Raw genomic sequence first — 16231 nt, 5'->3', positions numbered from 1 at the left:
GGGACTGTGCCTTTACCTTGGCTACCCTTCTCCAAGGATTGTAACGATGCTTACCCAGCTGCCCGGCATCATGTAAAAAGGATGCAGAAGAGCCTGGCGTGGAAATCGAAAGCCCCTCAGTTTCCTCGGTTTCGTTTCCTGCCGCCACCTTCGCCACTTCCTGTTTTTGTCACCGGGTTTGAAGTTTTTTTTCTTCTCTGCTGCCCTTTATTACACCGCACACACTGAGCACTCAGTGCTGGTCGTTTGTGCTGACGTACGTGCACGCGTGCGTCTATGCATGATTTAAAAACAATAATACTTTGCGGCAGAGGTCATGTGAATGCTGGTCACGCGAACTATAAAACAATGTAAAACACCAGTGGGGAGCGATATCTAAATCAGTCCTTGGCTCCCTCTCCTCCAATTTCACCCGCACTGACCAGTGTGGTGAAGTATGGTTAAAACACTTCCCACGACCTGCACAGAGTGGCGGTGTGGGAGGCAGGGTCTCATCCGGCAAGTGGTTTAACAACGGACCGTATCGGGCTTTTGAATAAACTAAATCCATGCGACCATGGGGAGAACATGCAAACTCTAAATATACAGGCGTCAAGGTCGGGATCGAACCCACGTGCTCCTGTATACCTGGAGAGGTAGTTAACATTTCGCCACCGTGGCGCCCGGTGGCTATATTGTGGCAATGTGATGGCTCGTTTACTAAACAATCCTATTTTCTCACCCTGGATGTGTGTCGGTGATAATCACCATTGTGCTGAACTGTGTGCTCAGAGTAGGGATCTCTGGACCAGACTTGTGTAAGGAATTACTTCATACACAGATGATGAGTGATTACAATGAAAGTAATGTTAATGAATCCGACAGAAGCATTATCATTGAATTATGTCTTGTTAGTATGCATGCAGCAATGCATTCGTATTCATCGTCATAATCCACTGCTGGATGAGGCCTCCACCTAACGCCTGCGAGACAAGCGGATTTCGTCGCTCCATCTCTCACCGTGAATGTACTCTGGGGCATGTTATCTCTTGTTCATTCCATCCATCCATTAATTTTTTTTTTAAATCGATTCTTGTGCTCACACAACATTCATCCAATTGCGGGTGTGAGAATTTATCTTTTGCTATTTTGTGCGAATTATAGGGAAAGTGCTAATATACATTTGGACTATTGGGCTTGACGACACGTGCAGTACAAATGAGACGGGCCAAATGACACGGAAAACGCAAACTAGCCGGACTTTACAAACGAGAGACATGATCAAACGAGACAGAACAAATGAGACCAACAGTAGACAACAAGGCAGACATAACACATTTAGATGGACAGTACAGACACGACACGTACAAAATAAATACCCAACAGAACAAAGAGGAATGATAAAAAGGCTTTATCCAATCTGGTGTAAATACAGGAGGTGTTAATATGTTCAAACAGCAAATAGATACCAATTACAAGGCACATGTCTGCACAACCACATGTGGTAAGAAATTCAAACAAATATGCTTTGATTGTGTTTGCACTGTCTCGTAACTGCTTGGCCTGCATCAAAGACAGCCTCATTTGTGGCATTGTACCACCGGTGCTGGGGCAGAGGCCACCAAAAGGCGAGTAGAACAAGGGCAATGCAGACACCAAATTAATAATAATAATAATAGCTCGCGTTCAACTGGAGTATCTGTGGGATCATTTCGCCATTGTCATGAAATTAAATGATAAAACGGCTTTACCTTTTCTGACAGGATTACAGGTGTTACGACGTTCAAACACCTCATATACACCAAATGCAAGGCATCGTATCTGCGCAACCACCACGTACTTGCGGTAAAAATTACATAATTCGTCATCTTAAAATTGGTGAAAGGGTCCCATAGTTAGAGAAATCGGGACACGCAGCACAAACATAGATGGGCAGGACAAAGGAAACGCCGTAGAATCCGAATAAGGACAGTGGATTTGCGTTTATAAATCACTTAAATGCCGCAGGTATCTCGAAGCAACTGTGAGTTGAATCGCGAGCCCCGTTTGTGACGGTTTATCTAAAGTTGCCGGACGGGAAGAGTTGTTCCAAGCCGAATGAGAATGCTTTGTTGTTGCTGCTGCTGCTGTCGTATGTGTGTGTTTTGTTAGATTTCTGGGAATTTTACCTGCCGTACCTCTACTCGTGCATCTCGCTCTTCGGCGTGCTGCTGCTCCTGTGTGAGTCCCTCTCGCGCCCCTCTCACATTTCTGGGACGCTGTCGACAAGGGACATCCGGGAGACTCTCGAGGGAAATGTGGTGGGCTGGCAGCCCACCCAATCACTCGCCCCGCCCATACCATGAACCGCCTCCGGTCTTTCTGTCGCCCATGATTAACGTCAAAGGCAATTGTCTGAACCAGTCCTCGTCGACTCAGCCTTAAATGAGCACTTTGTGTGGTGTCTAAAACATCAGCACTGGGGAGACAAAGGCAGCCGGCCGTGATGTTGGCCACACCACCCACTCGTGAGCCATTCAGGCCTTCATGAGCCACACTGGCCTTCATAGGTGCTGCTCGCTTAGAGCACTTTCCCCAATCGCCTATTTAGACCACACGGCGGATCTTCGTGATTCTTTGTTTGTGTGTGCGTGTGTGTACGTTGTGGCGAGCGGTAGTTTAGCGTTTAGCGCGCTGTGCTAAGAACCCAGCGATCCAAGTTCAATTCCCGCTCACGGCCAACACAGGTGACGATAATCCGAATCAGTCTTGCGACTCCCCTAGATCGACGACTCGGCCTCAAACGAGTACCTGGTGCAGTACGTAAACATCGCCACTCGTGCTCCTGGCCACCCCACCCCCCTCGTGTGTCATTCCAGATTTCATAGGCGCTACTCGCTAACAGCACTTGCCCCAACAGTCTGTTAAAATCTCTATGGGGGATCTTTGTCTTTGTGTGTGTACGTGCGCAGTGTGCACCCCTCTGGGCCTGTCGTGTATGTTCAGCGTCACTGGTCAGCTCCTGGTGAAGCCTCGGGTAAGGTCACTCGCTCGGCTCCTTGAGCCCTTTCCCTTCTGTTTTTCCACCCTCAACTCGTTTGTCAACACCGACGTCAATCGCTGTGCCACGACAGATGAGAGAGAGATTAGCGTTGCCGATATCACGAACCGAGGAGAGAGCTCGCCTTGGGATATTGCCCTGACGGTCTCCGCGTCGCCCGTTGACGCTTGATGGGGGATGGTTTACGGGACGTTATTGTGGTGCACTGTTTCGTTTGGCTTTAAATACTTTGGAATGAAAGTACAATGCTTTGGCACACACAAGTGGTGACAAAACCTCGTAGCAAAACAGATTTTACATAAGATGAGATGAGACCTTATTACTTTCATAGATTATTATTTTTTAAAGATAATTTGAGGTCTCTTCTGATCTGCGGTATTCTGTCCTATCACTCATTAGACACGCACTTTAAATTGTAATGGTAATAAATGTATTGATGGAATAAAATGATTACCACTTCATAGCCAACAGTGTTTGTTTAGGTTGTAATTATGCATATATTTGCTCTTTAATTGTATCTTTACCATGGGTTCATGAAGCATGCATTTTTGCATGTACTGTATTACGTACATGCATGTACACATTGATGGCTACAGGAAACACAAAAAACCCATCACGGAAAATTTAACTCTGCACATTCCACTTGGCTAAATTCCAGCTCCGTGAATTAAAAACAACGGATCGACTGTCATGCGAGAAACACACCGGCGGTAGAGACAGGTGGGGAAGTGCATACCCTAATGTGTGAGCCAGGCATCACTGGACGGGATTTTAGAAGTAGTTATGTGATTATTCTTTGGTTCTTTCGGTAAAGTCACGTATAAAGATACAATAATAAATTAAATTAAATACTAGCATACGACGTTTCGATTGCAACACAAGCAATCATCATCAGGTATAAATTAAATAGAAACACAAATCTAGTAGACTTAGACATGTAATGTAATACAACAGAGAGTCTGATAACATAACAGTCAACACCCTATCTGGTTGATTACGTTCTTCCTGAGTATGCCAGATAGGGTGTTGACTGTTATGTTATCCTACTCTCTGTTGTATTACATTACATTTTTAAGTATACTAGATTTGTGTTTCTATTTAATTTATACCTGATGATGATTGCTTGTGTTGCAATCGAAACGTCGTATGCTAGTATTTAATTTAATTTATTATTTTATCTTTATACGTGACTTTACCGAAAGAACCAAAGAATAATTCCTGCAGTCACGAAAGCTCCAAATTAAGTTTAGTTATGTGATTTACACTTTGACGGGCCGCTCTCTAACGTGGGGGGCGGGATTGCACTGCTCCATGAGAATTCTTCATCCCAATCGGGAATGCAAATCGCACACAGCGAGGACACTTCCCTTGCCACGGTTTGGTAGATCGCACAAAATTCCCATCAGCTTCTGATCGTGCATCTGCCTGCATGGAAGTTGGGTTTGAGTTTCCGCCGCTCAGATATGAGCCCAATCACATCCCGACACTTGTCTTTAGCCAATGGATATCGGGAGACATATGCTACTATTTATGTGCAAATGCTACTGTAAGATATGGCAGCAGCAATATGTTCATGAGCTAAATAACAATATTGCGGTCTGCTAGCCATAATGAGAGGGTTGCAGGAGAGAGTTTATGTAGTTTTTCTATTCCTCTTCCATTGAAGGAATGCAGAATACTTGATTTTAAGTTTGGGTTGCATGGCCACACTGGTATCGTGGCTTGTCTTTAATGTATCTCTATGACTCTGTGTATCTCTATGCATCTCCCTGTATCTCTATGGGCTTCTCTGTATCTGTTGGTCTATATCAGGGGTCCTCAAACTACGGCCCGCGGGCCACATGCGGCCCGCCGAGGACATTTATCCGGCCCGCCGGGTGTTTTTGCCGCCGCTGCCTGTCTGTTACTTTTTTTTACATGAGAAGGACGGTCATTGGTGGAAGAGGGAGAGGGGGCGGAGTTCCCCCCAATCAGACTGCATTGATGGGCAGTGCAGTCTGTATGTCTCTGTGTGGGCAAAGTTATTGCTGGTATATTGTTTTTGTAGCGCTGTATATATATTGGTATTTTACTAATAGCAATTTTGACTACCTAGGAAACAATGATGTCAAGAAAGAGAAAAATTGACTCGGAGTGTAGGATATTCAAAGAACAGTGGACTTATGATTACTTTTTCATGCAGTACAAGGAAAGAGCTGTGTGTCTGATATGCCAGAATATAGTGTCTGTGTTCAAAGAATACAATTTACGTCGACACTATGAAACTCAACATAAAAATAAATATGATTGTTTGGTCGGAGAAGTGAGAAAAGATAAAATATTAAAACTGAAAAATACATTAACAACTCAGGAAAATACTTTTGTGAAGCAGAAGCAGCTAAATATTTCATCACTGCGAGCAAGTTTTCAAGTTGCCAAGCTAATAGCGTGCACTGGCAGACCATTCGTGGAGGGAGAATTTGTTAAAGAATGCCTTCTTTCTGTTGCCAAAGAGATGTGTCCAGAGAAGGCCGATTTATTTAGTACAGTGAGTCTTTCAGGACCTACAATTACACGGAGGATTGAAGAAATGGGAGACAATTTGCATCAGCATTTGCAAAACTCCACAAAAAAACTTTCCTATTTTTCCTTGGCACTCGACAAAAGCAATGATGTTCGTGATTCTGCACAACTTCTAATTTTTATTCGTGGGACGAATGACTATTTCGAAGTCACAGAAGAGCTTGCTGCACTGCAAAGCATCAAAGGAACAACTACAGGAGAGGATATCTATGAAAAGGTTTGCCAAACTGTGAATGGTTTGAAGCTGAACTGGGCTAAACTAGCCAGTGTGACAACTGATGGTGCTCCTAGCATGGTGGGGTCTAAGAAAGGAGTAATTGCTCGCATTAACCAAGAGATGGACAAACATAACCATTCTCATCCAATAGCCATACACTGCCTCATCCACCAACAAGCGCTGTGTAGTAAATCACTGAAGTGGGACTCTGTTATGAAATTTGTGGTATCTTGTGTTAACTTCATTAGAGCTCATGCACTAAACCACAGACAATTTCAGGAATTTCTGTCTGACCTAAATGTTGACTATGAAGATGTTCTGTATCACACAGAAGTCCGTTGGCTGAGTCGAGGGAGAGTTTTGAAACGTTTCTATGACTTACTTCCACAGATTACAGCTTTTCTGCTTTAAAAAAACAAAGACGTACCAGAGCTCAATGATGCAGAATGGAAATGGCACCTTGCCTTTCTGACAGATGTAAAAGAGCTACTCAACAGTTTCAATGTGCAACTTCAAGGAAAGGGGAAGCTCATCTGTGATATGCAATCACATGTCAAAGCATTTGAAGTAAAATTAGGCCTCCTCATCAAACAAGTGAAGGAGGAAAACTTCTGCCATCTCCCCACAACTCAAAATCTGTTAGCGGAAAAACCATTGGTTGCATTCCCAAACAAAACATGTGTGGATTCACTGGAAAAATTGCAAAAGGAGTTCCAATTTTGATTTAAAGAGCTTCAGCTCCATGAACAGGACATACAGCTTTTCCGTAACCCATTTTCTATTGACATTGAAAATGTGAATACAATTTACCAAATGGAACTGGCTGAACTGCAGAATTGTGACTCTATGAAAGACGCATTCAAGTCAAGCAGCCTTCATAATTTCTATGCATCTCTCCCCTCTGAGACATATCATCATCTCAGGAACCATGCACTCAAAATGGCAACCATCTTTGACAGCACTTATGTCTGTGAACAGACTTTTTCCAGAATGAAACATTTGAAATCTCCAACCAGATCTAGACTAACGGATGCACACTTGCATCACTTGTTACGACTAGCAGTGACAAATATGGAACCGGACATTGACCATCTCATTAGCCAAAAGCAGGCCCATAGTTCCCATTGAAATACTGGCAAGTTTGTTGATTTAACTTTACTTGTTCTTCATTTTAAATATTGTATATGTTCCCGTTTTGTTTCTTCACTTCAAAATAAGATATATGCAGTGTGCATAGGAATTTGTTCATAGTTTTTTTTTAACTATAGTCCGGCCCTCCAACGGTCTGAGGGACAGTGAACTGGCCCCCTGTTTACAAAGTTTGAGGACCCCTGGTCTATATCTATGGGTCTCTACGTATCTCTGTGTCTCTACCTAAAACTATATGGTTTGTAGGTTTGGCTCGCATGGCCACAATACCACTACCGTGGAATGCTTTTAATGTTCCATTCACGAAGGAGATGTGCACATTGGCCTCCTGATGTTTTAACTCCCTCGATGGTCCAATTTTGGTCATGTCATCCAGACATGCAAAGCATGCTGGAGTTTTGTGTTTTCTTGTCAAAGACAGTTCTTCGCATATTAATAGTAATTCGCTTCCATTAATAAGAATCATTCGAATAATGCCAAAACGGAGCCCTTCACCCGGTTCTAATGGCCTTACGCTTACGTGTGGATTGAACCGTACGACGTTCGATTACCGCTCGCTGAAGAAAATTCGCAAATTCCCGATCTCCTCACCGTTCAGTCTGTGAGCATGGGTATCTTGATTTTAGCACTCTGCAGCAGTGAGTATTGGTAACCACACGGTGTTGATGAGTCCTGAATAAGGATGAAACCAGTCCACAGTTGTCATTCGCTGCTGCTGTCAGTCGGTCACATTTGCTCGAATAAATGTTGTTGGTGACCCAAGATTATATCACCACAATGCAGTTGTTGAAGAACCGCTGATGGTTTTTTCATATGCACAGAGGCCAGCGTGCTGTCTACATGTTTTTTGCACATCGCTTGAAACCGCGTGTTCTCTCTCTCGCCGTGTTTAAAACGGGTTCACGCTGCTAGCGATGATGTTCTTGTATCGTGAAAGTGATGGTGACGTCGGTGGTGGTGATGCTATTTGTTAATGATGTCGATGTCCCACAGTTGTTGGAGGATCTAGACGAGCAGATCGACTGCCAGAGGTTTGAGGAAGACACCATCAAGAGGCGTCTAAATGGTGTGTGCTGTAAGATGCTTGCTCTGAAGGATTCATTGTGCCGGTTGAGCATCGCGTGTTCATGTGGAGTGGCTCGCTGGCTCGTCAATATCCTTCGTTCGAAGCCAGTCCAGCCGGTGTAGCAAATTGATGGTCTCAGCCCTTTTCGCACTTGGCAGCAAAATATACCATCACATATTTAATGTTTTTAATCCAAACTGAATTTGGTTAAACAATGATCATGCATTGTCACGCAGCGAACGTTACCGACTGCAGCTGAGCGGCTTGCAAGGTCTCGCCACCCACTGTGTGCGGATCACGGCGTCATTTGAAGAGTTCTCATAAGTAGTTCTATGGTATCTGCTTGCTTTCTTCTTCTTGGTTCTTTCGGTAAAGTCACGTAGAAGGGAAGTAATAAAAAATAAAAATAAAAATTAATAATTCTCACGACGTTTCGGCCACAACGCAAGCGGCCGTCCTCAGGTGAAGAACATGTCTGTCGATAAGACAGAGTCTAAATGATTTAGACTCTGTCTGTCGATAAGACAGAGTCTAAATGATTTAGACTCTGTCTTATCGACAGACATGTTCTTCACCTGAGGACGGCCGCTTGCGTTGTGGCCGAAACGTCGTGAGAATTATTAATTTTTATTTTTATTTTTTATTACTTCCCTTCTACGTGACTTTACCGAAAGAACCAAGAAGAAGAAAGCAAGCAGATACCATAGAACTACTTATGAGAACTCTTCAAATGACGCCGTGATCCGCACACAGTGGGTGGCGAGACCTTGCAAGCCGCTCAGCTGCAGTCGGTAACGTTCGCTGCGTGACAATGCATGATCATTGTTTAACCAAATTCAGACAGAGTCTAAATGATTTAGACTCTGTCTTATCGACAGACATGTTCTTCTAAATAATTTAGACTCTGTCTTATCGACAGACATGTTCTTCACCTGAGGACGGCTGCTTGCGTTGTGGCCGAAACGTCGTGAGAATTATTTATTTATTTTTCAATTTTTATTTTATTACTTCCCTTCTACATGACTTTACCGAAAGAACCAAGAAGATAAATCCCTGCAGTCACGAAATCTTTAAATCGAAATTTATGCTTGCTTTCTCTAACACAAAACAGTGGCTCTGCTGCGTGAGATATTGGCACGGGTCGTTTGTTTCGTGACGATACACAGAGTACACAATCGGGATAAAAGTTTTGGGGGAGGGGGAATAAACAAAAATAAATTACAAACAAATACTTAAATTGATTAATAAATAGGGTTATGTTTTGTGTGATGGAGTCGAGTTGGTTTTGTTTAAACAGGTGAGAATTCACGAGACTAGGCTGGAGTATCCTTTACAAGGGTTACCTGTACATGGTCAAGTTTCCGAATGGCAAGGACAACCTGCACCACAGTACAGTCACCATAACAAATTTCAGAATCTTTCTTTATACAGGAAGAATCCAATGAGCTTTCAAGCTCTATTTCAAGAAACAACAACCACATTTGAAACTTAAATTCTGAAAAGCAGAGCAATCAATAGGGCGACCATTGTACCAATATGTAAACATACAATGTCAGATGCAAGCGAGGTTATCGCCAAGAATTGTCGGTTTCAGCATCACCGCTTGCAACGCGTGCGATGCCGCTACGTCGTTTGTGCCACTGGCGTGTGCAGGCACCGCGTGCCAGTGGGTCAAGGTGGACCAGCAGGAGCTGGCTCAGGCTCTCAGCGTCATCACAATGGAGCGCACAAAGCTCGGTGAGGATGCACATGAGCCTTGGCTGTGGCGAGGAGATGTTATCTCCATCGCCTGTTACGCAGAAGGTTTTGGGTTCGATCTGGGACCCTGGCGATGTCTTTTATGTGTTTGGAGTTCTCTCTCTCCCCGTGGTGGTCCCAGCGTGGATTGCTGTCCGAGTTCCTTCTCCGGGTTTTCCCCCCTCCACGTTTAGGAACAACGAGCGCTTAGATTATTTGGCTGCTGCTGTTAATTCCCACGTGTGATGATGAGATACCATCACGTGTGCCCAGGTCACCCCTTCTAAAAAAAGAGATAATTTCTCAGTGGGCTTTACCGTGTTGAATAAATAAATTCGCGGCACCCCTCGTGTATAAAAAAACTGTGTTCGTCCTTGAGTCTTGTTAGTCAGTCAGAACTAGCCTAAGTACTTGCCGGTGTGCCCAGTTGAACAGGGGCTTATTCTGACGGGATGGAATCGGGGACCTTTGATGTAAATGATGAGTTGCATACGATGACCTATGCGTATGATGACCTTTTTAGCTGGTCAACGAAATCACGACTTAGAATGTTCAGCACAAAGAGGGTGACTGGGCCGTGGGGTCGGGGAAATCCTGATGAGGCTTTATACCACGCTGTAAAGTGCAGATGTGTGCAATGTCTAAATGCGACCATATCTCAAGATGCTGTACACAAACGGCCAGCACGTTTATTTTGTCCAGAGAAGCAATGGAGTTCATCGCAAGAGGAACAAGGACTGCGAGCCTGGGTTTCAACAGGGGCAGGGAGTCAATCGCATGGACAGTTAGGGGAAGGGAGTTTCAGGCCACGGGGTCAGCAGAGGAGAATAAGTTTTCTCCAACTGGGCGAAAGTTTACTGGGGGCTTCCACAGGGAAGCATATTTTTATCATCTCCCTTGCTTGTTGATCGCCTAGCGTAGCGTGTGTTCCATTGTTTTACAATCGCTCTGTTCATGCATGGATTAATACAGGTGATAGGGGAGTGTGTGGAGAGGAGTTGAGTGAGATGAGAGGGGAGCGGTAGAGTGTGTAGAGTGAGATGATGGAGAGGTAAGAGAGTTCGTGGAGGAGAGAGTGCGTAGAGGGGAGTGGAGTGAGATGATAGGGGGAGAGGTAGGAGAGTGCATGGAGAGGAGAGTGTGTGGAGGGGAGTGGAGTGAGATGGTAAGCGGAGGGGTAGGGGAGTACTTTAGGCCTCTCCTCCCCCCTCAACTCGCTTTTAAGGGATTACATCTTGAATCATTGCCTCACTTGATGCAGCTAATCTGGTTGTGACGGTCCCACCTGATGACGGAGACTTGTGTTGCCTCCGAAACGTCGTGATCTTTATTTTATTTTTTATTAATTTTGATGTTTTACCTACGTAACTTTACCGAAAAAACCTAAGAATATGAATATGAGATCACGCCACCCGTAGGACACGGCCGGTACCGGCTTGCGATGTTACATCCGGGCCTGATCAACTCGTGCTGTGCTAACCACTGCACCGCTGCTAACTCAGTGGTGCGCAATCCCTTTAGAGAGAGTGTGTGTGTGCTTGTGTGCGTGCGTCTGTGCGCAGAGACACGGCGACGAGCATCTCCTTGGCAGAGAAACCTGGGGTACCCGCTGGTCATGCTGCTGCTGCTGACGCTGACGGTAGGCCAGAATCCACCTGAGCACAGCGATCACATCCCGTGGCTCGGTCCGATGACCGCGTTCGTTTTGCCGCGCGGGCGAGCAGTTTCCCACCGCTGTGTCGGTCTGCCTCTCTCACTCTACTTTTTCTTCTCTCTGCGCTCCTCCAGGGGGTCTCAGTGCTGATCGTCTCAATCCACATTCTGGAGCTGCTCTTCGACGAGACGGCCATGCCGAAAGGAGCGCAGGTAACGGATACGTTATAGAGACCAGGCGCCGCCGCCCCACCCCCTCCCACCGCTGAGGATATGCACCTCTCAAATAGTAATGATAAAAATCATAGCGATTACATTCTTTAGTCGTCTTCTTCGTACGGCTGATACTGCCATAGAGCAACAGCTGTAATTTAACATTGATGTGGTTGTGCCGGATGATTGCGTCAGGAGCAGCGGAGTGGCGTATCGCTGTGATGATGCATTCTTCGTATTGATCTCTGTGTGAGTCTGTGGTTCTCTATGTGAATATATAGATATTTCTGGGACTATGGATCTATTCTTAATACGGATGATACCTATGTAAAGCAACAACTATAATTGTACATTGAGGTGGTTTAGCCAGATAATTGCATCAGGAATAGCGGAGTGGTGAATCATTGCTGCTGTCATAATGACGACGCCTCCTCCTTGGTGGTTGTGAGTCGGGCACTGAGTCTGTGTTACGCGTCCTTTGGTTCTGTTCTGGGTAGTGACCACCGTCTCCGCACACTGCCCCCAGAGTTTTCCGTTGTTACCGTTTCTGCATCGTCATCAAGTATCTGCATCTGCCATGAATTTTGCAGATGTGGTTTAGTGCAATCCTGCTGCTGCTGCAATATTGGTAGTGGCGCACGAGCAGAATTAACAGAAAAACTCGACATGTCTGTCAATAACAGTGGCCGTAAAAGAGAATGTAAATTTAATATATATATTGTACATGAGTGAGGTTTTGAGCAACGGCCCTTCTTCATAGTATGTAAAACTATGAACGCATAATGCGGATCAACGTAAAACAATGAAAATCCAAACAATTCTAATTAAATTTTGTGCAAAGTGGTGACGCTGGAGCCACTGAACAAGAACGGCCTGGGTTCGATTCCCGTCTTGGGCGCTGTTCTATGCGTGGAGTTTAACGTTCGCTCTCCCCCGGTTCTCTATGGGTTTCCTCCGGGTTCTTCAGTTGCCTCCCGTGGAGGATAAATAAAATAATTAAATAAACTGGACCATTGGCCACAACTCCGAAATGCTGAAAAATGACACTGCAGAAGACTATTGGGATTACACACTGCAAACCATTGCTTCCCTCCTGCGAAAACTTGGCAGGACCCTGCTCTAAACAAGTTTGGAAAATTCCGTGAGGTTTTCTCCAGGATTAAAACGATACCAATGATAATGACAACAACGATAACAATATTGTTGGTTCTTGCGGTAAAGTCACGTAGAATGGAAACAATAAAAATAAAAAAAAATAAAAAAATTCTCACTGCGTTGTGTTGCAGTCGAAACGTCGTGAGAATTTTTATTGTTTTATATTTTTATTATTTTATTATTTCCCTTCTACGTGACTTTACCAAAAGAACCAAGAATATGAATCCCTGCAGTCACGAAACCTTTAAATCAAAACGATAACAATGACAATGATAACGAAGACAACAATGACGATTACCACGATAAAGATAACAACGATGATGATGATTACGATAACGACGACAATGACAACAACTGTAACAATGATGATAATGATGATAACGATAATAATGATAATGACAATGATAACGATAACGACCAGAACGATGACAACGATGATAACGACGATAATGATGACAACGATTACGATAAGCGTTGTAGCGTCACGTTTCCCTATGCCGCCCAAACACCCTCGCGTGGCGCCGATCTCACAGCAAGTTGTCTCTTGCAGGAGCGTGGCCTGGGCAAGGCGTCGCTGTCAGCCCTTGGATCTGTCGGAGCCGCTATTGAGGTCGTCCTCATCTTGTATCCTTGCCCAGCAAAACCGCCACCACAGGGCTGCTCTGCCACTGTCACTGCCACCCCTTACCAAGTACCATGCCATGCTCAACAACGTCGTCAACAACAACACCAGCAGATGGGTGATGTTGGATCTGTATATTGTACAAAATCAGGCCTGCCTGCTGAGCGGTAGAGCGAACGGCTCGCGATCGGAATGTGGCGAGTTCAATTCCTGGTTATGGGTTGACTGAGCCCAACATCTATCCACGGCCAAAAAAAAGAGTACCACTTTGTGGGGAGATCAGAAGTAGTTGTGCAATGGATGGACTTTCCCCCTGCCATATGAATGTGGAATCTTCACCACTGGCTCAGGACTGTAAACAAATGGTCACTGCCTCAGTGCTCATTATTAGCAAAAAATCACTCGGACTCCATTGCTGGATGAAGGCCTCCCCGTAGTGTTCAGTGGTGGGGGTTGTTTTGACCATACTGCATCGCGCTGGTTGGCGCGGTACAGTGAAGAAGACGGAAGTGCAGGACCGGTCCGCGGTGTTGCTCGCCACTGATGTTAGCAGGCGGCTGGGGAACGAAATCGGGCCGCCGGTGTCGTAGCGCAGTACGCTAACCACTGTGCCACCACTCCGCCCCTCCCCCAGTAGTATCTTTATAGAAGGACCCTGGTGCAAAGTGTTCATGGCAAAAGTCGTGCACGCACGCGACCCCGCGACCCCGCTAGGAACGTGTTTACAATTTAATGAGGAGAATTGTAAGATGTCAATCAAGTTCGCATAACTAGAATTCCATTCTCCTGCTGTGAAGACACAGAAGTGCGATGGAATTGCAGTTATGCTGTTGAACTTCAACAGATCGGCTTAACTTAGAGTGGGTAGGCCTTCTTCATTGGCAACCTGGAGCCAGTTGTGGAAATTCCACATTCCATTGGCAGGAGCTGACCACTATTGGTGCGTGCGCCTACCAGGTACCGCCCCAGTCTTGTGCTGTCAAGGTGTTTGGGATCGCGGTGCCCTGTTGCTCCTTGACCGCCCCTACAGCTACCTGATGCTAAGCTCGGTGCTGGGATTCTACAGCCTGCCCACGTTCATGCCGCTCACTCCCAAGAGCCAGGACACTCCCATGACCAAGGTCTTCCTTCCCCTCCACCCTGCGTCCATCGTTGTCCACGTCAATTGTAATCCTCTCAGTTTTTGTATGGCCGATGAAGGGCGATGATGAGAGCTTTTTTTCTAAGTAATTTTGGTGCTTCGTTTCTCCGTCTTGAGAGTTGCTAGAATTGCAGATATACCCACCGACCCACGCGCCCACCCATTCACCCACTCACGAACTCATCCATCCACTCGCGAACTCACCCGTCCATTCACCCACCCACTTGCTCACCAACCCACCAAGTCAGAATTGGAAAAACAAATCCGGAGCAGCGAGCAGGCCGTAAAACAGCTTCTGGGGCCCCATTCCCCATCAGATAACCCTCCACAATGTTACCGCGAAAAGCAGCGCCTGCTGCTACTGCTGCTCATGTTGCTACTGCTGCTCCTGCTGCAACTGCTGCTACTGCTGTTACTGCTGCTCCTGCTGTGTATGCTGCTCATGCTGTGTATGCTGATCCTGCTGCTCCTGCTGTGTATGCTGTGTATGCTGTGTATGCTGCTCATGCTGTGTATGCTGCTCCTGCTGTGTATGCTGTGTATGTTGTGTATGCTGTGTATGCTGCTCATGCTGTGTATGCTGCTCCTGCTATGTATGCTGTGTATGCTGTGTATGCTGCTCATGCTGTGTATGCTGCTCCTGCTGTGTATGCTGTGTATGCTGTGTATGCTGCTCATGCTGTGTATGCTGATCCTGCTGCTCCTGCTGTGTATGCTGTGTATGCTGTGTATGCTGTGTATGCTGCTCATGCTGTGTATGCTGCTCCTGCTGTGTATGCTGTGTATGCTGCTCATGCTGTGTATGCTGCTCCTGCTGTGTATGCTGTGTATGCTGTGTATGCTGCTCATGCTGTGTATGCTGATCCTGCTGCTCCTGCTGTGTATGCTGTGTATGCTGCTCATGCTGTGTATGCTGCTCCTGCTGTGTATGCTGTGTATGCTGTGTATGCTGCTCATGCTGCGTATGCTGTTCCCGCTGCTATTGCTGATCCTGCTGCTCCTGCTGCTCCTGCTTTTCCTGCTGCTCCTGCTTCTCCTGCTGCTACTGCTGCTACTACTGCTGCTGCTACTACTGCTGCTCCTGCTGCGCCTGCTGTGTATGCTGCTCATGCTGCTACTGCTGCTGCTACTACTGCTCCTACTGCTGCTCCTACTGCTGCTCCTACTGCTGCTCCTGCTGTGCCTGCTGCCGCCCTGCACGGTTGACGTGAGGCCATGTGTGTCCACACACCGCTTGTATAACACCCCCACCGGTGCTGTTGGCGTCCACAGATTATCGGGAACTGCGTTTCTCTGCTCATTCTCAGCTCCGCACTGCCCGTGCTGTCCCGCACACTGGGTGAGTAACCGCGGGCCGCTGGTCGACCGATGGGAGCCGTATACAACAACCGCCATTCGCCACTAAGTGGCGGTGACATCACCACGACGCTTGTGCCAGGCTATGTGGATGTTGAGGCCACGTGAAGTGTCGAACGCCCGCTGGCAGGAGGTCACGGGGCAGACCCAGGTGCCACTTGGTCCAGACTGTTATTATGATGTCATGTAGGACAGTCTGTGCACAAACCCCACCCTCCCTCAGCATTTCGCTCATTTCTGCCCAGTGTCTCTCCTGATCTCAGACTCTGGATCGCCTTCAGTACTTCCTCAACAGATGGCACCTCAGCCAGCCACTCACAAGGGGTGATTTCCTCTTCCAA

The 16231-nt window shown here is 46.2% G+C and overlaps 1 protein-coding gene across 1 annotated transcript in view; it reads left to right on the top strand.

The window, feature by feature from the left end:
• LOC133358359 (protein LMBR1L-like) overlaps nt 1-16231 on the top strand; it is a 52744-nt gene that overhangs the window by 25731 nt on the left and 10782 nt on the right. The window contains exons 7-15 of the mRNA XM_061576656.1: nt 2131-2199; nt 2931-2995; nt 7941-8013; nt 9667-9750; nt 11313-11389; nt 11539-11616; nt 13322-13395; nt 14424-14514; nt 15807-15873. Coding sequence (XP_061432640.1) covers nt 2131-2199; nt 2931-2995; nt 7941-8013; nt 9667-9750; nt 11313-11389; nt 11539-11616; nt 13322-13395; nt 14424-14514; nt 15807-15873 — 678 coding nt within the window. The remainder of the gene's footprint in view (nt 1-2130; nt 2200-2930; nt 2996-7940; nt 8014-9666; nt 9751-11312; nt 11390-11538; nt 11617-13321; nt 13396-14423; nt 14515-15806; nt 15874-16231) is intronic.

This window comes from Lethenteron reissneri, chromosome 61 (assembly GCF_015708825.2).
Source record: "Lethenteron reissneri isolate LAM-NWPU_2019-01 chromosome 61, ASM1570882v1, whole genome shotgun sequence".
Lineage (NCBI taxonomy): Eukaryota > Metazoa > Chordata > Hyperoartia > Petromyzontiformes > Petromyzontidae > Lethenteron > Lethenteron reissneri.
This window is presented reverse-complemented; position numbering and strand designations above follow the sequence as displayed.